At 34.8% G+C, this 21,356-nt stretch overlaps 3 protein-coding genes across 5 annotated transcripts; 1 reads left to right on the forward strand and 2 right to left on the reverse strand.

Annotated features, from left to right (window-relative positions):
* Positions 1 to 76: 76 nt before the first annotated feature.
* LOC106778298 (calcium sensing receptor, chloroplastic) lies at positions 77 to 7,302 on the reverse strand. Of its 2 annotated transcripts, XM_014666239.2 has the most exons (14): positions 7,192 to 7,302; positions 6,966 to 7,061; positions 5,919 to 6,773; positions 5,599 to 5,699; positions 5,379 to 5,493; positions 5,077 to 5,154; positions 4,819 to 4,911; positions 4,488 to 4,571; positions 3,663 to 3,761; positions 2,702 to 2,764; positions 2,285 to 2,315; positions 1,736 to 1,782; positions 1,455 to 1,513; positions 77 to 693 (listed from the first exon to the last, which is right to left on the reverse strand). In XM_014666239.2, the coding sequence occupies exons 2-14, from the start codon at positions 7,017 to 7,019 to the stop codon at positions 474 to 476; spliced, it is 1,899 nt and encodes a 632-aa protein (XP_014521725.1). In that variant the 5' UTR covers positions 7,020 to 7,061; positions 7,192 to 7,302; the 3' UTR covers positions 77 to 473. The 2 variants fall into 2 exon arrangements, with proteins under 2 accessions (XP_014521725.1, XP_022631851.1); XM_022776130.1 differs by lacking the exons at positions 77 to 693; positions 1,455 to 1,513 and having other exon boundaries at positions 1,736 to 1,820.
* Positions 7,303 to 11,230: 3,928 nt separating this feature from the next.
* Positions 11,231 to 13,333, forward strand: LOC106778266 (glycine-rich RNA-binding protein 4, mitochondrial). Of its 2 annotated transcripts, none has more exons than XM_014666205.2 (5): positions 11,231 to 11,386; positions 11,893 to 12,051; positions 12,147 to 12,215; positions 12,760 to 12,866; positions 12,948 to 13,333. In XM_014666205.2, the coding sequence occupies exons 2-5, from the start codon at positions 11,928 to 11,930 to the stop codon at positions 13,062 to 13,064; spliced, it is 417 nt and encodes a 138-aa protein (XP_014521691.1). In that variant the 5' UTR covers positions 11,231 to 11,386; positions 11,893 to 11,927; the 3' UTR covers positions 13,065 to 13,333. The 2 variants fall into 2 exon arrangements, with proteins under 2 accessions (XP_014521691.1, XP_014521692.1); XM_014666206.2 differs by lacking the exon at positions 11,231 to 11,386 and adding an exon at positions 11,453 to 11,573.
* A 3,034-nt stretch (positions 13,334 to 16,367) lies between these two features.
* Positions 16,368 to 18,269, reverse strand: LOC106778310 (UDP-glucuronate 4-epimerase 6). The gene has a single exon (XM_014666254.2). It carries the CDS (start codon positions 18,058 to 18,060, stop codon positions 16,726 to 16,728), a length of 1,335 nt encoding a protein of 444 aa, XP_014521740.1. The 5' UTR covers positions 18,061 to 18,269; the 3' UTR covers positions 16,368 to 16,725.
* Positions 18,270 to 21,356: the final 3,087 nt, after the last annotated feature.

The raw sequence follows: 21,356 nt of genomic DNA on the forward strand, positions 1-21,356 counted from the left end.
GTGTTCCAAAAGTATACAAAGAAAAAGATTATCCATAAGGCTCTAATACCAGAGATGATTTTTATTTCATACAAGGGGTTGTAAGAGAAATTATATATATATAATAGAAGCCCAAAATAGCAATGAGTTTATAGGAGTTAGCTTGCAAGACTATAAATTGCACCACCACATATTTTTACTACAAATTACAATAGCAACATTCTTGTTACTTTGACCGTGGAAATTGTACCAAGCACTTGAGGCATGGCATGCAACAGATCAAACATAATCATCCTTGTGAATTGTGATTTTTTTTCCTATATTTTCAAAATGCCTACTGGCAGGACAGAGTCGAGTTTCGTCGCAGGACAGTGTTTGGAAAAGGTTGGATAGCGTCAACTTGCTAACTTTTCAGTCAATTTAAGTTAAATTGCTGTGACCATATTCATCTCTGTTCTGCTTTTCATGTTAGCACATGACAGTCTGGAATGGTCTCATACATTCTGATTGAGAGGAACTGTCGAATCAGGAGCAGGATCTTGGTTACCTTCACTCTCAGATGGTTGAGATTCATGTTTTGCAGCAGCCTGCAACACCCGGTTCTGAACATCTAATGAGGAAGGTGATGTTGGTAATCCTAAGCCATTTGATTCTAATTTTCCAGCAGCCCATGAAAAAGCTTTGGCTCCAACTCTAACAGGAGAAAGCAACAACCTTTGAAGGAGAAAAAAGACAATGAGATCAAATTTAATATCAGATGAAAACTCTTTCCCAATATATTTTTTATATTGAAGCTCATGCATACAGCATTTTAGTTAAAGGCAATTTTGGAAGAAGCACCGTAGTCAGCATAGATTTCAAGCCTGTCCTGGTTACAAGTTTCAATATGTATTATTCATGTTTGAGCACAAGTCACCTTTAATATCTTGTTATAAGGGCACAGTAAAAATGTCTGTCATGTACACTGTTTCAATAAAATTTCTAGTCATTCGTGACTTCCACTATTTGTCCATCCTCAAGACAAAAAATACAAGAAACGTTATGCATGAATAGTTGGTTTAGCTACATGAATTCCAAAATGAAAAGTGCTAATGCATTTGTATCATACGCTCTATGCTCATGTATATCTTTCATTATATGGGAGAACATACAAAAACATTTTTTGATCATTTTACATGTCTAAAATCATTGACTTTTTTATCCGTGAAATGGAAAATTAATTTAACATGATTCATGATATATATATATATATATATATATATATATATATATATATATATATATATATATATATATATATACCCAATAGTTCAGAACAGAACATAAAGACAATTTAGACAGACCTTCAACTTGAATATTAAGGTTACTGGAAATAAACAGAAAATATATGTTGTGGTCATAATATAATTTTTATATTACTTAAAAACTCTATTTTCATGATTCTATGACGAAATATCCACCATTAAGCAACTTACCTCACATCTTGATTTAGATCTTCAGCGTTTTCATATGAAGAAACCCGCAAATAGATGGTCTGGTGAATATACAGAAAACCGTTTGTGAGGAAATGGAAAATCATTGATGTTATTGATCAAGTGACTATAAAATATGACAGAATAAATGAATTTCCCAGCACACACGTTACGGGTCCACAGTATGATTTCAAACATGAGTGGATAAATAAACTAAAAACTCAGTGAAACTTTTAAAGAAACAATTTGATTGAAAAACACTTGCTGAAAGGAAATGAACATACCAAACCGAGGCCAAATGCACCAATTAACTGTAATGTCTTCTCCCACTCTGAGACAATATTGATTTTCTTTGTCAGATCAGGATAACTAAGCAAAAAGATCATAGACGTGAAATCACTTGTGCATGATGTATTAAGCTTCAGTTTAAGCTATTAAAACAAAATGAATTTGCATAAACTACATAACCTCTTAAAACATAGGGAAAGAAAAATTTGATTAATCACTAATAAGCTTCAAACAAACCTATGTTTGTAGGCATATATCTATCTATCTATCTATATCTATATCTATATCTATATATATATGTTGAATATAGTGAAAAATTATATTTGAGATTAATCTCCCTTGTGTTAAATACACACATAGGTTTTCTAAAAGATAAATATAAAATAAAGATAATATATCTAACAATATATATATATATATATACACATGTGTGTGTGTGCAAAGGTGTTAAAAGAAAAAAAAAAATCTACAACCTTGATGCAACCCAAAAGTTTAAGTTTTAAATTGTCAGCAAATTGATAGTTTGTGAAAGAACATGCACGCACCTGATAATGCATAGAGCCCTCCAACAAATACCTGAACCAAAAGTTGTTGCATTTATTAGGAGATAATAAAATTAAATATAATCATGTAATCAATCATTTCCAAATCAAATAAAAATATGGAAGAAAATATTCCTTCGTAGTATTAAGGAAGTAGACAATATTTATTTAAAATTACTGTTTATTACGTAGGAATATTCAGTTACATACATATTCAAGCAGCAATAGGTAGAATTCTGAAAATGTTATAGCGACAGAAAAATTAAATAACTAGAAACTGCTAGCAATTCTTTTCCCCACAAATATTGTTTTCTACTATACGGTGTTCTATATATCATGTTACAAAAGAAAATCAACGTCATAATTGACATATAACAGTTGGAAAATCATATAGAAGTCATTAAAGAAATTGCCACTTACCGTACCATAACCTAATAGTTGCCAAGGAGAAGGACTAATTTCCTGCAGAATTGCTTCAGCTTCCTGTAAATGTACCAAGATGCATGTGCATCAAACAAAACCCAGCATATATAGTCAAGCTAAAATTTCTCTTTTAAACTTTTACATGACTTCACAATGAAATCATAAACACGGAACAGATATGGAGCCCAGGACAACACAAAGTTTGTAGTTACATTATTAGGTCATAAAGAGAAGTGAAAGAATCTGTTAGTTAATTAGCTAGCTTGAACAGTAGGACGGGGTGAAAGAGGACTCCTTCTGAATTGGAAATATTGGAGAAACCAGCACTAGGTCAAAGGGAAAACCTTTATTGAAGGAGAAACCCTTGGAAGGAGTGTTCTTTTTTTTTTTTGTCATTTGATCTCTCATCAAAGATGCATTCTTTCACTTCCTCTTAACCTTTCTTAAATTTCAGGTTCTATTTATGGCTTTGTAACCGACACACACACACACAAGATGAAGTCTTATGAGAATAAATTGAAAAAATGCTGGAAGAAACCTTAATTGATTGATACAATGTCAGAAATAAGCAATTACTGGATTAGAAATATATAGGTTTCACTTCATTTGTCCTAAAGCAAGATTTACAAAAGAAACTGCAATCTTGATAAACTTCCCAAAAAATATGCCATGAGACTACTTTAAAGTTTACTAAAACGACATGCAAAATCATAGATTCTTTCTGCATTAACTTTCAGAAGACAGACAATGGAACTGGAAGATGAATAACTAAAGGTAGCTAACCAATCGCTTGCTGTAGAAATCATTTCGGCGATTTTAGACAAATATTAATTTACAACAAGGAGCATAAACTCCTAGCTCAAGCACCTAAATAGCAGCACCATTACCTAACCCGGTAGAGTTTTCATCCCATTATCTTTTATTACTTACGGTAATAAAATAATAGTTTGGTGAATACCTCATTGAGTATGGAAAGTGCGGTCTCAGGTTTGAGTTCTTTGATGCGGAGACCTTGTTTCATCCAAGACTGAAAGCCGCCTTCAACCAAGTATGTATTCTGTAATATCATACAGAGGTTGTTAATTTTATGACCATTGTATGTTTGATATCAAAGTTGGTGCTTAAATGGACTGTGCAGAATATATCTGTTAGTCAACCTGGGCAACAAACAACCACCACACTAAAGCACAGATACTTGAATCAAAAGCTGTCTCTGTCTATTATGTATCTGACAATTGACAATTGTGTTGGCAAGGAAGGACGAACTGTTAGTTTGAACATACAAATTAGGGCAACTTGAATTCGATCAAATTCATTCTTCTTTCCATTTATAGTTTCAAGCAATCAAAACCTCGTGTCATTTACTGGAATATCATGAACTAACTCATAAATCATCATATTTTAACTTCACAATATGATTTCAATCCATTTTCATTCAAAACTATCATGTTATATTTGATATTATTGATAAAGATACTGCTGGGTTGAAATCAAGCATACACAAACAAAGACTTAAGTTATGTGGAATACTAGGAGTACATTTACTGGAATTTTTCTCTACTATGATCTTACTTTTTCCCCCATGATGAAAAAACTCTTCAACCCCAACCTTTAAATACAAATGCCAATTTGAAGAATTCTATGTCAGATAAGGAAGCAGTGTAAACTGATATTCACAACCTAGATGCCACATCTCGTAGTACAAAGTTAATCTCAGCCAATAATTTTATGTAACATATCAGTAGTTTTGCAGCAAAATCTCAGCAGGTATTAAAAGACTTGCCTTGACCCCAATCTTCTTCAAGGATCTTGCAATGCCTTTAGAACGAGTACCATCAGCATCCAACACTATAACCTTGGAACTGTCCTATAGGCCAGAGAACATAAGATTTTAAGACATCATTTTTCATGCCAACTTCTAATCACATGTGAAAAGTATACGTTCACCTTAAAATAGAGAGAGAAATAGAAGGGTGGGTATAATATACCATTTTGCAAAGAATGCCAATTAGAAGAAACCCAAAAGAGGAATATTTTTCTGGGGTTATTCCATGGACTTTCGACTAATTTTATTCAGAACAATAGACCCTATTCCAAGATACAAAGATAAACACCTTAACAGTCTTCAAATTTCGAATAATAACAGCAATCAAGGAATCTTCGAGGTCTCTACCACTCTTCAATAACTTGCGTATGGAACCATCAACCTGACAATTGCATAATGTCATATATCAGTAGAAAGACTATAAATTAGTTGCTAATCCAAATAACAAGTGACCAAGATTCTGGATTTGTTCCCTTTACCAGCGATAAAGCGTACCACAACAATTCCAACCACATCTTTTAAACATAATTGCTTTAATTATACCAACCTCGAGAGGAGTTACACTTGCATAACGAAACCGAGCAGCTCGTCGGAGATCAGGAACGCCATCTCTTTCTCGCAATTCCTGAGGAAAAAAGGAGCAGTGACTTCATTGGTCAAACTTCAAATCAAAAAGCAAGCCAAACTAATGCAAGGAAAACTTTCAAAATATGCAGAAACCATTGTTCAAATTGGGAAGAAGTGTTGACCAAAATTGGAATGGGCATCAAAACGCGGGGTGGTTCATATGAATTATACAACATTTTTTCCTGCTCCGAATAAAAGCCAGAAAAGTTAGTCGTAACTTGCCTCAGAGCGGATATCAATAAGTGCAGCATTTGCATCCTCAGACAAAAGCTCCAAAGCTGATTTAGGGGACAAATCTCCTGAATACCCTCCATATGTCCACAACCAATAAAAGGCCCTGCATATCTATGAAATCTATTACCGATAGCGTTTCTTTATGGAAATTTTATTATCCAATACATAAACAACAAAATTTATTTTTGAGGAAGGAAAATTTACATACCATAATGTGGCTGAAGAGCCTAAAAGAACAAAAAATGGAATAATTGGGTCATTTGGATCCAAGCCAAAAGTCTTCTCCAATGAGTAGACACCCGTGTATATCTACGGATGGAGCATAAATTGTTCAATGCATAAACAGACTAGAAACATTCATCAAAGTGAAAATGTTTGTGAAACGAAACAGCATGTTGCGAACATGGATTGAAAATATTTCATCCACCAGTAACAGCAAATAATTTATGTAGTAAAGTGAAGACTATGAATCAGGTAAAGTTGAGAGTAAAGGATCTTATCGAAACTTCTGTTATTCAGTAAAATTACCCTTTGTGTTGCAGAACCAACAGGCCTCAAGATTTCTGTTGCTTTATCTTCATATACATTGACTGTGTCCCTAATCCCTGCTGGAAGGAGATCCTTGGCCGACCCATATAGGTAGACAACATACGAAGCCCCGCTTGTCAGGGAACTCTCTACTACTACAATTGCGCGGCGCAACACATCAATAGCCACAGCAGGTGCTTTATTTGTGATTCCACTCAGCCCACTTGAAAAGCTAGTGAGTTTATTGTTTGCTATGTCTCCTGTTTGATCAACAGCAGAAAATGCCTTACTAAAAGCATTATCAACTGATTTAGTAGCAGTTTTACCAACAGAATCTGCAAAAGAAGTGACTGTATCCAGTGAGCTTCGTAAAGCATTTTCTCCCTGACTGATTGAGGCCTTGAATGAGTCATTGATTCCAGAAAGAAAATCCCCAACACTTGCTTTTGTACTGGCTAATGATTCATTGTCCACATTAATTGAACTAGGCCTTGGGGCAAAATTCTCTGGTATTATATCAGTACTTGATAACGTTTCTGGTTGTGGAGTGGACTGTTCTTCTGCAAAGGCCACTAATCCCTCTGGCACGGTGGATAAATGATAACTTTCCATGTGCCTTAGTGAATGATGTCCCTCGGTTGTCAGTGGTGAATAACCCCATGAGCTTGTAAGGTATCCTCCCGGTTCACTTGCAGAAGAAAAACCATCCAAAACCGTCTTTGTAGCAGCGCGCACTGCAAATGAATTTCTGAGTGAATAAGTTCCATGTTGCGAAGCCAAATGCACGCCTTCTTCAAGCACAAGTCTGCTCTCGAGATCTTTCCGATTGGGAAGCAATCCCCCAAACAAGGGGATCTGCAAGAACAAGGTTACGTGTTTTAAGTAAACAAAAACTAACACCACAGATATAACAGAAGTGATAAATTATTACTGAAACACCCAGATAAATAAAGTAGAGTATTTCACAAAAACATGATTCCCATGGCTGAATTGAGAATTTTGATTGATGGGTACGTGAGAATGGTGAAGAAATGGGTAGGAATCGACCTGGGAAGACGTGGAATAACTCGGGGTGGCTGAGCAAACAGGCAACATTCTCATACTGGCGATCGATCACTAAACACATAAATCAAACATCGTCCTCTGCATAAAAACCAATACAAGCAGTGAATCCAGATTAACACGCGTCTCTAATTCCATCAAATGTGTATGTTTTAGTTATAATTATGAATTAATTAATCAATGAATTAGTGCGTAACAGAGTCAAACTCACCTCAGTCCTTTGCTCCTCTGTATGTCTGGTTACCTTTTTTATCCCTTCTTTTGTTAATTTATTTTGATTTAGAAATTTTTGTGGAATGTTATGGTAGATTATCCGAATGGAAGAGAAGGAGGATATGGTGGGACACCACTGGCTCATCTTATTTGCTTCCTTTTTGTCTCTTATGCAGCAGTGTCACCACACAAACTCGTATCGCACATGGATCACTCGTTCCTGCGAAGCACATTTCTTCATAAATCACTCCAGGCTAATCAAAATCAATCATTTGATTCTTCCTCATCTGTTCAAGATTTTGACAAAATGAATTTTTAAGTTAACCATTCAATTCTAATGGATTAGGACATGCTAGTAGATTGATTATTGTTCTTCATGCATGATACATTAATTCAAATATTTTGTTCATGTTAGAATTTACAAAATAATTTTGAGGGACAAATTAATATAGTTAGAATTTAGATGTTATTATTTTTATGATAAATATAAGACAAAAATTAATACAATTACAATTATATAAAAGAATTTTTAAACTTGTTTATAATTGAATAAAAACTAAAATTATAAAAATAATCACTTAAAAAATCTATAATAAATAACTTATAGTCAAAATTGGTTATAAAAAAAATATAATAATTAATATTTCATTTTATGTTCTTAAAAGATATTTTCATAAGATAATATTAAATTAAAGTGTGGTAACTTAAAAGAGAAAGTAAACTACAATTATTCAATTTCTTGTCAAATGTAATATATATATATATATATATATATATATATATATATATATATATATTTGTACTTTTTTTTTACTTGTCTATTTGTATTTTTCCATTATTTAAGTCTGTGTCTTGAAATACTTTTCATTAGTAATAAGAAAAAAAATATTGTAGGTTCATGATAGGAATATTATGTCTTCGTGTGATCTTAGAATAATAACAATAAAATAAAATCTGTAATGCTATGAGTAGAAAAATGATAGATGTCAACCATATTATCGTGATTGTAAACTAGAATTCATCTACTTTTTCTTGTATACATATTTTTATCAATGAGAAACAGTGTTCTTTGAATATACTTTAGCATGGTATTAAAACAAGATTTCTAATATCGTATCCTCGTGAACGTACTAAAATGGCAAAAGAAGGAGAGAAGGTGAAAGAAAACGTCATCACCCTATGATTTGAGTGTTAGTGATAATTTTGAAAATGTAATTGCACGATCTTTTTGTGCGCTCGAAAAAAATGGGATTTTATAGATAAAAATTATATAGAACCTCAAATAAACACCTTGAAAATGAAAGATTCATGGACAATTCAAAACACCATTGAATCTGATTTGTGCTACCTACATGAAAAATGCAAAGAACCTTCGAATATTTCCCACTCCGAGCTTATGAATACTTATTGTGACAACCAAACTGTTATTTACATCGTCAAAAATTCTATTTTTCATGAACAGACGAAACATATTAAAGTAGATTGTTATTTGTAATGAAATATAACAAAATCATATTTAACTTATCTATGTATACTCTCAACTTATTGATTTCTTGATCAAACTGTTTAACATTACTTAATTTTTGGTTCATTTTTGGACAAGTTAGACATTCATACCCCATACTCCACCTTCAAAGAATAATAAGAATAAATTATTGTAAGATATTATCATGCTATGTAAAAAAAAATGATAGATATTGTACCGGGGAGGACGTCCGGACATAACGGAAATGCTATAATATGGAAGGACGTCCGGTGATAAATACTGTAATATGGAAGGACGTCCGACGATAAGTAATCCTATATAACGCTTGGAAAACCCTGGTGATATCCTCCAGAGAAGTGCGTTCGGTTTGACCGGACGGTCCCCAGAGCGGACAATCGATTATTTATCGATAGTCGACAACGGGTGGCTAGATCATTATTGGAACATCAATAATGAGCTAATTAGGATTAGAAACAATTGGGCCGAGGTTGGGCCGTGATTAAGAAAAGTTAATTATTGGTCCATCACAAAAGCTATAAATAGAGGTCAAAGGTAACAGTAGCTAAGGACATTTATTGGTGCATTTATGCTGTTGTGATCACTTTCTCTCTCTATCTCTATAAGTGAATCTGAGAATTGACTTGAGCGTTTTCAACAGGTACTCGCCCGGTCAAGATCAACAGGAACCGGACGCTTTAAAGACGGACGGTGGGAGAGCGACAATTGTTGGAGTAATTGTGTAAGGAGATCCAAATCATCCAGAACAGATATCAACCATATTATTGTGATTATAAACTAAACATATTTTTTTTTTTTTATAAATTAACATATTTTCACCAATAAAAAACAACACAATTTAAATAAATGTAACCATACGCTCAAATTAATATACATTGTAAATAATAATGACTATTTACGATAATCACTATATGAACCGTAACTCATATATAGACAGGATTTTTTTTTTCATGATTATTTATCAATTATTTTATATTATCATAATATAAGTCATATTTAAAGTAATATGGCTAATTAGACCCATTATGTTAATTGAGGTATTTCTCTCCTCGACCCCATACATATTTAATTTTATATTTTAATATTTATTAAATAAAAGGACATATATTGTATAATGAAATTAAATTGAAATCCAGCTACCTTAATGATGTTTTGACATTTTTCATTTTTATACTCGATAACTTTTTAATATAACCAATAAAATATAAAAATATGTATTTTTTAATTTAAGAAAACGAGAAAAAAAAATGACATTAAGTTCATTAAAATTTGAAACAATTTTCCCGCCATATATAAGCATTCGAAAAAATAAAACATAAAATGTGATTAATCTCATAGTAACGTGATTACACTGTTGAATGATATACTCAAACATGGTTCAAATATCAGATCAGACTCAAAATAATCATAATAAACACTACCAAAATATGTGTATAAGAATAACTTGTAATAAAATTAAGGAAGAAAGTATTTAATCATAACAAAATAAATAATAATTTATTTATTATAATATAATATTAAACTGGTATGTAAAAAAAGAGCAAACTAAATAGACCTATTAATACAAGAAAATACACAGTAAAATCATAAAATCGATCCTAACAGAATCGCAAATATTGATGTTTGCATGTACAAATCGAATCAAACGCATACATTTTTTATATGTTTGATTTAAGTGTATTTTTAACTAAAAATCAAAGCCACCAATTAATACCGAACATTCAATTAAATACCACAGAACCCCTAAAGATATTAGTTCCAAAAAAGTACGAGCTTCGCCGCAATATCTGGATTTGGAACTATATTATGAAATACTTTATCTGAAATGTATTTCAAAAAACACACATTTTACAAAGTAATGGAATATATAATTCAAAATGTAATTAAAAAAGTATATTTAAGAAATATGTATTTTGAAAACATTTTTAAATTTGAAACTATCTTATGAAATATATAATTTATAATGTATCTTTTAAAATGTATTCTGAAAATGCATAATTAAAAATGTATTTAAAAAAACACATATTCAAAATAGAGTTAAGGGAAATTAATAATAACGCAATTCACTGAGAAGAAAAGAAGGAAAAGTGAAAGAGAATTTATCTTTATTAAATTTTTTTAAGGAGAGTGAAATGACGTTTATAAATTTTATGGGGGTGCATGAAGAAAAAGGACAAGTTCAGGAAGGAATTGGATTGGGAGCTTTCAAAGGTTTTGTTACATTTGAAAAAAACCTGGGCTTCTCTATATATTTTAGTATCAAGTTATCAGCCTACTTATTATGAATAAAAGTGTGTTTAATATTAAATAAAAAATTTAATTTTATGCCAAAATACGGAAAAAGGAAAAATAACTACATAGAAAACAATTTAGACTTTACTTTATATGTGTATTTGTTTGCTAACGGTGAAATTATTTGGTAGTGTGCTGGTTCAGAAAAATAAGATAGGGTCCCGAAAGTAAAGGCGTTAATGATGAAAGTGAATGAAGAAAAAGAAATGAAAGTATAACAATAGGAAGCGGTTGTAGTTTTTAAAAAGTAGAGTTAGATACAGAGGATTGATTCTGGACTGTACTACCCTTCACTCAGTCTACTCAGTCTATAAAGAAGGAGATATTTTCGTAGCCACCTCTCTGATATTTCATCTTAAACCCTAGCGAGCCGCATTGCTCTTCCATCTCCCATTAGGTATTTTTCTTCTTCATTCTTTGTCTATTTTAATCCAAACTCTATCATTTTTATGCATTTATCTCGCTCGCTTCTCTGTTATTTTCTCATTTCCCTAATTTTTGTTCATTCGTGTTGATCGTTTCCTTGGAGTTTTGGGGGGTCACGGGCTTTTCATTCGTTTTTCGGATTTACCACTGCCGTTCAGGTGCCAATATGCTTATTTGAATTTTTGGTTGATGCTTTTACCAACTATCATGCTACTCGGTCACTGAGAATAATATATGCTCTGTCATCACTACTTTTGTTAAGATTTCTGTTTTGGTTGCGTTTGTGTTTTCTGCGTTTGCCATATGGAGATTGTAATGCCTTAAACAAGACCACAAAAGTTCTGTTGGATTTTGAGAACTGAGGTCTATATAACCTTTTAGAATTTTTTTTATTCGGTTGTTGTGTTGTGGTTACCATGATCATGTATTTTTTTTTTCTAGCGATCGTCACCTTACTGGCCTTATTGTTGGTTTCAGGAACAGAGTTGCTCCAAGTTTAGGCAGCAGTCATAATGGCGTTTTCTAACAAGGTTGGAAATGTCTTGAGGCAGGGTGCTGCTCGCAGCACACAAGCACCTGTTGCATCCATGCTTAATTATATTCGCTGCATGTCTTCAAGCAAGCTTTTCATTGGAGGTATTGACATTTGTTGCAATGATTGTGATGGATACAAACAACGTATGTTGATGCTAATTTTATGTTTTTTTTGGTTTGGTGTTTTGATAATTTAGGCCTTTCGTACGGAGTTGATGACCAGTCTCTTAAGGATGCATTTGCTAGTTTTGGAGACGTGGTTGAGGGTGAGTTCAGCTTCTTTCGTTATTGTTATCTTGTGGTCCCATTTAGCAATGGAGTCACCTGTTAGTATGGGTTTACTATATGTTGTCTAGCTGTAGTCGGTTTCATTATAACATGCATAGTCCTTATTAGCAGCCAGTATAGCACAATAGCATTGCTGAAGTCCTCTCCAATCTGCTATCCTGACTCCATTGGCAGCAGTAGAGTTTCAGCCTTCTGCCATTTTTGCTATCTTTTATTGACAATTGATGCACCGTTAGATTTTTATTTGCAGCTGAGTATGTTGCAGAATGCCATTGTGTCTGGGCATATCACCTGTGTACTTAAAGCTGCATAGCATTTGTATTTTAATTGTAAAAATGGCTACGACAATATTTTGGTGCCGGTGTGTATTCAAGAGAAAATTTACTGGTTTGGTTATTTGTGAAATTGAAATAAAATATTAGAAAAGTTAACCGGTCAGATTTCTTGCCAGCACTAAAACAATGTCAGCCTTATCATATTTTTGGTTCTGGCTTACCTATACTTGCTGGTTCTGTTTCACAGCAAGGGTTATAACTGATAGAGACACCGGAAGATCAAGGGGATTTGGATTTGTCAACTTCTCCAGTGATGAGTCTGCAAGTACAGCACTGTCTGCAATGGACGGGCAGGTAAGAATGCTCTTCTGTTTATATTTAGCTTTGTTGTCATAGTCGTTGTTAGTTGACTGACTTGCTATGGTGGCTTTTTAGGATCTAAATGGGCGAAACATTAGGGTATCTTATGCAACTGATAGATCTTCTGGACCACGACCTGGTGGTGGTGGTGGTGGTTATGCACCTCGCAATGGCGGCGGTGGTGGTTGGTGATCCAATATTTTCTAAATTTTCTGGTGCTTGTGCTTAGTTTTGAGATTTAATGTTTATGCCTAAAACTTCGATTAAGGTAAATTAGTAGCTAGGGGAATGCCGTGTTTTCTTCGGTAACATTTCTTGGTTACGTTATTCTAACGACTTTTATGGGATGTGTGTTGGTTGGATTTCTGATTAGTTTTCAATTATGGGTTCATTTATTTGGGCCTCAAAAATCACCGAGCCCACCCGAGGGCATTAAAATTCTAATATTGATCTTCCGGAGCGTTACTGTCCAATTATTATTATTTGTGTGGTAGCGTATCAATAGATGCTGTTTTCTTAATCACACTCTTCATAAAATGGTGGTTTTATAAGTTAATAGAACATCAATATTATCGTAACTAGTGGAAATAGGGGCTAATGCAATTGAGTGTGCATTGTGAGAATTTGTAGTACATGGTATTAAAATAACATGGAGTGTATGAGTATTGTAGATGTGATTGGTTGTGGAAGGATAATGGTAATATTTGTAATATTAATAAGTTTTGAACGACAAAACAAGTACGTGAAATAAGGATGTTTTTCCATATAAATATTTAGAGAAATTTCCGTCAGACGTGGCTTTGCAATTTGACATGTTTTGCAATTATATGTTGGGGACGAATACTGGAATGGGAGGAAATAGAAGGAGAGAGAATTTTGATACGCTTTGAACAATATTAAAATTAAAATTTTAGTTTTCATTCGTGAATATTGAAGCGCAAATAATAATATACAACCACTATGATGTTTTATGACATGGTGACTTAGTTTTCTACCTTTGAAGGCAAAACGCCCATTAATTACCAAAGTTTATTGAACAAATAATTTTTCCAACCCTAATGGATTTACGATACACATTTTCCAACAAAACGTTAATACAACTTCCTTGAAAAAGAAATATTATAAAATTCATTAGCAAATTTAATAACAAAAACTTGGAGTAATTTTTTAATCAGTTCTTAGTTCACAATTTGTTTGAAGTTGAATAAAGTTTCTACGAAGAGGTTTTTAAATATTTTGTGATGAAATAATTTTCGTGGATGGAATGTGCAATGAGTGTCGGTGAGCATAAGGTGGGGTGCATGTGCTTATGTCCCTGTTGTTATTGTTCTGTTATGCGTTAAGAAAAGATATGAATCACGTCAATTTTTTCGCTGAAATAGCACTTGCACAACATTGATGGTGGAGTGTCTTTCTCCCTCTCAATTCCAACATTTGTCCTCTTCTATCAACATTACATCACAACCATACAAACCCGACATATTTTTTTCTCTTGGTTTGCAGTTCAAACACCCTCTTCATCACACCTTTTGTCTAAGGTTGTGTGACACTAGCTCATGATTTCACAATATAGCACTTTTATTAGCTTATAATTCAAAAGCAATAAGGGAAACAATTATTCTTTTAGATTTAATCAAAACCAAATTCGCGACTTTTGTTTTATCTAGTGATGATATTCATAGAAAATATAGTGTGCATAGGTCATGCATGCATTATGCAACCAAGTTTGGTATCTTTGCAAACTTTCAAACTTATATTTTATGAAGGTAAACTATTCCTGACTTTTCTGCTGATTGGTCTCCTTACACTTACACATTAAAATAACACAAAGAAGAAACATTCCGTTGACATTAACTGTATAGACAGACCATTTCTCTGTCCCTCTATTCCTGCCCTCTAGCAGGATCGTGCCATTGTTAAACCATTTTCCTTTTAATTTCAGAACAAAATAAAAATAACAAAACCATGTTTTTGCCTTCCATAAAATTAATTTTAACTATCATCATGATGGATCATGAGAAACGCTTAATCCCAAATTTTGATACAGATTTATTTTAAAAATGTAGTAGGCATGGACTGTCGGTGTTAGAATTTTCACACTTTAAACAAAAAAATTACTAGTTTATTGAGAATTTGAAGACTCCGGTGGTCAACTCTGTTATATATAAGTATCGTAGACACCATGTCTAATCTCTATCTCTTTTGATTTATTCGGAAAAAAAAGGTTCCAAGCTTTGGAAACGTAAATCATATTATATTTAACAGAACACAATTTGAAGACATGGGTTGTCAACTAGATCAGATCTAATACAAAGAGACATAAATTCTTGACTCCTTTCATTGGTGGAACAATATTTCTCGGTTGATCCTTCCCTAACTTGAAGCTCACCAACTCCATAGGTATATCAGTTTGATCTAAGAATGGAAGAATGCTGGGATTTAGTTAAGTTAGCATTAGCTTTATAAAATGATGACACGTGAGAAATGAGGTGATAGAGTGAGTTGGCAATGGCACTAACAGGAAGAATATTAAACGAGGTTGCAGTCTACGCGTATTGGTCTTCCCTACCATTCAAATCATCCCATTTCTACCCAAAAATCTTTTCTTCTTCCATTTGGTCAAACATTGCATACATATCATTGTCCCATTTCTCAAGAGGCAATCGCCGTGTGAAGTGAATGCATACACCATCCAATTTAAAGTTCTACAAGACAAGAAGCTTGTGACACACTCACACACATAAGTCTTTAGTGTGCTGCAACTAATTAATGGTGGAAATTTGAACATGTGAATTGTTTACTTTTAGGTTTTTTAGGTTTAGATTAAAGCTACACCAACTTAACTCTCATAAGCCCTATACAGTTTACTAGAATAGCATTAATGTAGATGAAAATAATTAGCAGTAAATAAGTAGCAAACATAGAATCAAAGGACAGAGGGAATCATAATTATTTAATTGGATTCTCGAAATCTTGACTTAGTGGCCAAACACAACCAACAGGCCTTTTTTTAAGCCGCAAGTCTTTAACTTGTGTCTTTGTTGTAACAACTAAAACGCGTTCTCTTATAAAAGTTGTACCTAAATTACGGTATTTGTTTATAAACAGTAAATTCCAGAATTGTATCCGTATTGTTATGGAGAAATAAAGAAAGAAGTGAAATGTGCTTGGTGCCCACAATGCCTCTTTGGATTGGGACCCGGGAATAAAGAACTTTAAAACTTTACAACTTGAGAATGACAATTGTACTTATATTAAGAAATGTTGTTCTTTTTTACGAAATACTTGGTTATAACCAGAAACAAACTACGATAATGTCACGTAGTCACAGTTACTTCTTAACTAAAACTTAAATTAGAAGAACAGATGTTTAACTAGTTGGAAAAAGAAACATGTTAGTGTTGAATTTAACAAGACGTATATGGAGGAAGAAGGATGAAATTTATGGGTGTACTAAATGCAGGTAAACATATATGTATGTTGTAGGAAAAAGACTTGAAAAAAAGAAGAGGTAAGTAAATTAAAGGTGTGAAATGAAAATATATGGATAAAGAAGGGGAGAGATCTGCGACCTTTGTGGCAGACCCCACCAGCCATTATTACAACCCTGGTTCGTTCTCTTTGGTTTAGCTTTGGATACAGATCTACACAATACATACATACATACAGTGAGACACTTGCTTTGTGTTCCTTTCCTTCACATTTATGTCCTTAATCTATACCATCAGATATTTATATGTGTATAGTTGCCACACCAACATTTGGGTCCACGGAAAATAATTAACAAAAAAGAATGACAGCAATAATTAAGGAAGATGAAGATGGGGATGGAGATGATGACGTGGCCAAGGCATCAGTTGTCAAGAAGAGATTCCCTTTTGGGCCTCAGCTGGGGTCCGTAATAACCGACGTACCATTTCACGAACTTCCGGAGACCGGTGGGGAGATCGGTCGTTGGTTTGTAAGAGAAATCGCGGAAGGCCAGGCTCACATTGGCGTGTGTGTAGGGGACGTCGCCGTTCGAAGGCATCTTGATCACGTGCTTTTTGGCTTTGGTGTTCAGCAACCCTTCAAGAATGGAGACCAAGTTCCCCACCGGAACCGGGGAGGTGTTGCCCAGATTGTAAATCCTCAACTGGGCTGGCCCACGCTTCTTCCCACCGCTCCCGGTGCTCTTCTCGGCGGTGTCCAGAGCCCCGAGGCACCCCTTCACGATATCGTCGATGTAGGTGAAGTCACGCGCCACCTGCTTCCCGTCCTGCGTCTCGTACACGTCGATGGTCTTCCCCTGGAGGATGTCTTTGGTGAAGAAAAAGTAGGCCATGTCGGGTCTCCCCCAGGGGCCGTACACCGTGAAGAAGCGGAGGCCGGTGAGGGAGAGGCCGTAAATGTGGTTGTAGGTGTGGGCGATTTCCTCCCCGGCTTTCTTGGTGGCGGCGTAGAGGCTGGCGGGTTGGTCGGTCCGGTGGAGCTCCGAGAAGGGGTTCTGAGTGTTGAGGCCATAGACGGAGCTGGAGGAAGCCCAGACTATGGAGGGCTGGGGGTTGGCCGATTTGGAAACTTCGAGAAGGTTGACGAAGCCCGCAATGTTGGCGGTGATGTAGGACTGGGGGTTCTGCATGGCGTAGCGGACGCCGGCCTGGGCGGCGAGGTGGAGGACGTGGGTGAAGGCGACGACGTCGAAGAGCTTCCGGAGCAAGGGCGTGTCGTTGAGGTCACCTTCCACGATGAAAACCTGGTGCTTGGCCAGCATTGCTTGGCGGGCGCGCTTCAAGGAGGGGTCGTAGTAGGAGTTGAAGTTGTCGAGACCCAGCACCCCGTCCCCTCGTCTTTTAAGGGCGAGGGAGCAGTGGCTGCCCACGAAGCCCGCCGCCCCGGTGACGAGAACGGTAAGGCCGTTGGGCCGGCGAGGAGTGGAGGAGTGGCGCACCTGCTTCTCCCAGGCGCCGAATGCGGAGGAGAGGAAGTGGGAGTGGGCGTGGAGATGGCGGTGGGTGGTGTCGGCGAGGGGAGGGTAGTTGAAGGTGAAGAGGAATACGAGGATGAGGGCGACGAGGAGGGTGGCGCGGAAGAGGAGCTTGGAAGAGGCGTTTAGCAGCTTGGTGCTGTTGACTCTCCTGATGTAGCTGTTGTATCTTTCCAGCTTTATGCTCTTGCTGGTGTCCGGCGGAGAAACCATTCGATCCATCGAGAAAGAAGTAAGGTAACTCCGAATGCTTGTTATGTGTTTGTGTTTGTGTCTGACTGACTGAGAGAGAGCCTATGCGAGGTGAGCCCTGAAGCTTGAAAGATAGGAAAAAAGGATGATATAAAGGCGAAGGAGAGAGAGAAAATACAGGTTGGTGTTGGTTGGATAGCACCACTTCCTTCCTTCCTTCTTTCTTACTTACTATCACACTCTCATCAAAACTATTCTATTCTCCTACCTAGCCCTTCTTCACATTTGTCAGTCATGGATCACCAAATACTCCCCACCATGTGCTCTCCACGTGCTACCATGTCAACTCTTCTATTCTTTTAGGCCATTTTCCTATTATTTTTAAAATAAATCAATTAATATCTGATTTAATCTTTATCATCTCCTTTAATACCACAAGGTGTGTGTTAATACCATACCACATTATTGAGTCCACATTAATTAGGCACCGACAGCGTTAGACTACTACCGCTTTCATTTTCATGTTTGTCCTTATATACTTACTATTTATTTAACCCTTTTCTTTCAGACACCGCGTTAAATGCTGTAATTAAAGAAAAAGTTTATCTTAAACATGCCCATCTAATCAACGTTTATGTAAATTAAGGATGAGAATGGCCTTGGTCGGCTCTATAAGTAAAAAAATATTGGGTTCTTCTGTTCTTCCATGTCTAATTAATTGCCCATGGAGCACCACTTGCATTAAATAAACATGTTTTTGCTGTTAAAACAAAATTTTCATTCATTTTTGTATTTTTGTACTGCCTCTGTCACATTTAATACCAACAACACTCTTTCTTACCACTCTCCGTAATTTCCAACACTCTCTTTCTGCTTTTTAAGTTTATCCATAATTATGTCAGGAAAAAAGTTGACGAATAATAATTGGTACATTTGATAAACGGTTTCCAGTACCTTTTCCGGTGGGCCCGAGTGTGTTAATAATACACATGCAATCCCTGGAACAAGAGTAATAAATAAAGGGAACAATTATAAATCTAAAATGTTAAGAAATTATTTTTGATTTAGATTGTGTTAATTGATAGCTGGACAAATTACGTAGTTTTTCACACGTTTGACAGAAAGATTTGACTTTAAATGTGACTGCATTCCTTTTCTCACTGTCGACACTGTTAACTCAATTCCTATGTACTTTAACATTCTCCACCCATTATCATTTATGTCTGCCAAATGCTCAATTAATTTTTCACAGATCTTATATATTACTTCAATAATATATATAATACAGTCCCATAAACACAACTTTGAGAGGGTGAAAGAAGCATATCAGATCAGAATGAGAAGACAGAAGAATAAATACGTAACCGAACACACTTTAAATAAGTAGTCAGAAAATTTGAAAGTGTTCATTTTTACTACATAGACAGGTGTTTGTTAAGGAATAGAATACGAAAACAGCTTATTTATCGTATAAAAAGATATCACAAAACAAATCATAGGATGTGGCATGCGATAAAATCATTAAAACATATGATAATTATATTGAAACTACTTGCATGATAAGATGTTTGGGACGTGGTTTATGTTCTGGTGTTTGGCCAATATTGTGAATATTTCTCTCTCAAATTTGTATCATAGTAATAATTATGGAGGCAACTTTTCAGATCCAACAAACTCCACGAGAAAGATCAAAAGGAATTTCTTGTACGTATAAAGTATAAAGAAAAATGTATACCGAGTACTCTTCTACAACTTGTTATGATGGAGAAAAAATACAGCATAAATATGGAGAAAGTACAAATATGAAAACATTATGAAAAAAGCAAGCAGCACATAATACTGTGAATTTATAAAATAATTTTGAGAAGTGTGGGTGTTTGAAAAGGAGAAGAGGATGATGAAATGTGGGGCAGCAAGAAAGGAAAGGAAATGCAGAAGAAGGTTCCTAAGTCATAAAATGAAGCATTTCTCTTCTTTATTCCTTCACACCTATATCTATATATTCTCCCTGTCACATGCCAATACCAGTACTTCTGTATGTACATATTAATTGCGTACCAAAAACAAAACATTACACTGTGAATTCTTTAACTCGGCAGGAAAAAACACCTTATATTATGTGCAAAACAAATTCTAAAAATCAACACTGTTCAAAAATATATGCTAGAAATAATAGAGAAAATAAGTTACCCACAAAACACGCAACCAAATGGGATATGTTAAAAAATTTTAAGATAAGACATCTTTTACGTTTGAAACAACTTTTTTTAAAGATCAGAAAAATGTAAACAGTGAACAGGTTAATTTTATAGTTAAAAATGAAGAGTGCAACTTTACTCAAGTCACAAAAGCTATAGACTTTTATGTAAAACTCGAATCATCTTTCACCAGTGTGTCAAGAAAGAAAGATAGAACATTGTAATGCAACATGCAACAGAACACGGAAGAAAAAGAACAGGTTTATCAGATCAATGGCACGATCATTAGTAAATTAATTAATGTGAAGTGGAGTTGGATCAGATGGGTTAATATCTTGACTTTTTTTTCATTAGAAAATAATATATAGAAAAAGAAAGGCCTAGAAAATAGTGGTATATTAGAAAGAGAGCTTGGAATTTGCTCTTCTCTTATTTCAATTTATATATGAAAATGGCATTCGCAGCAATTGACAGCTTCCAAAGAAACGATGAATGAATGCGTTGTCGTTTTGTGTGTTTGTTAATTATACTTCACTCCTCAATCACACCATATATCTTTCCACTGTCGGCAGCTCACCCTCAACCTCAACCTTTTTCATCAATCAAACCTTTATTTATTATAATATTCAAAATCTGCCTATGTAATCTAATGAATCTCTTTCAGCTCATACTTTTTCTTAGTTATTTATTCAGAAAAACGTCAAGCACAATACCATTTTGCTCTTGTTTTTTGAAAAAAAAAATGAAATATAATTTCTCCTTCTGAGTCTTTCCTTTCCATTCTGCCAAACACATCCTTTATTATTATTATTATTAAAGGCCCCTGTAATCTGAAAGCGAGAGCACGTGTTACAGAAAAGAAGTGAGGTGCTGAAAGGAATGCATGGGGACAGTTGGGTTGGGGCCATGCCATCACCTTCAAAATTAGTTAACATGCCAACAAACAACATTTTATAAAGGAAAAACACCTTTCTTAGGTTTTATCATATTTCTTTTACTCTTGTAACTTTCTTTCTGCATAATTTCAGAAACCGCTTCATAGAAATGACAAACCTCTTGTTTTTTTCATCTTCACACAACAATCCTTTTACTAGGTTCTGCATGTTAGCCAACCCAGTTCAAAGACCC

Source organism: Vigna radiata, unplaced genomic scaffold (genome assembly GCF_000741045.1).
Source record: "Vigna radiata var. radiata cultivar VC1973A unplaced genomic scaffold, Vradiata_ver6 scaffold_246, whole genome shotgun sequence".
NCBI lineage: Eukaryota > Viridiplantae > Streptophyta > Magnoliopsida > Fabales > Fabaceae > Vigna > Vigna radiata.

What these genes read in the sequence shown, in the direction of transcription:
- LOC106778298 (XM_014666239.2), bottom strand. Translation starts at nt 7,019, where the DNA reads ATGAGAATGTTGCCTGTTTGCTCAGCCACCCCGAGTTATTCCACGTCT. An exon ending in GAAATTTGAAGACTGTTAAG is followed by an intron (nt 4,572 to 4,818) that starts GTGTTTATCTTT and finishes TCTGGCCTATAG; the next exon opens with GACAGTTCCAAGGTTATAGT. An exon ending in CACTTTCCATACTCAATGAG is followed by an intron (nt 2,765 to 3,662) that starts GTATTCACCAAA and finishes GTACATTTACAG; the next exon opens with GAAGCTGAAGCAATTCTGCA.
- LOC106778310 (XM_014666254.2), bottom strand. Translation starts at nt 18,060, where the DNA reads ATGGATCGAATGGTTTCTCCGCCGGACACCAGCAAGAGCATAAAGCTG.
- LOC106778266 (XM_014666205.2), top strand. Translation starts at nt 11,928, where the DNA reads ATGGCGTTTTCTAACAAGGTTGGAAATGTCTTGAGGCAGGGTGCTGCT. An exon ending in TTTTGGAGACGTGGTTGAGG is followed by an intron (nt 12,216 to 12,759) that starts GTGAGTTCAGCT and finishes TCTGTTTCACAG; the next exon opens with CAAGGGTTATAACTGATAGA. An exon ending in TGTCTGCAATGGACGGGCAG is followed by an intron (nt 12,867 to 12,947) that starts GTAAGAATGCTC and finishes GTGGCTTTTTAG; the next exon opens with GATCTAAATGGGCGAAACAT.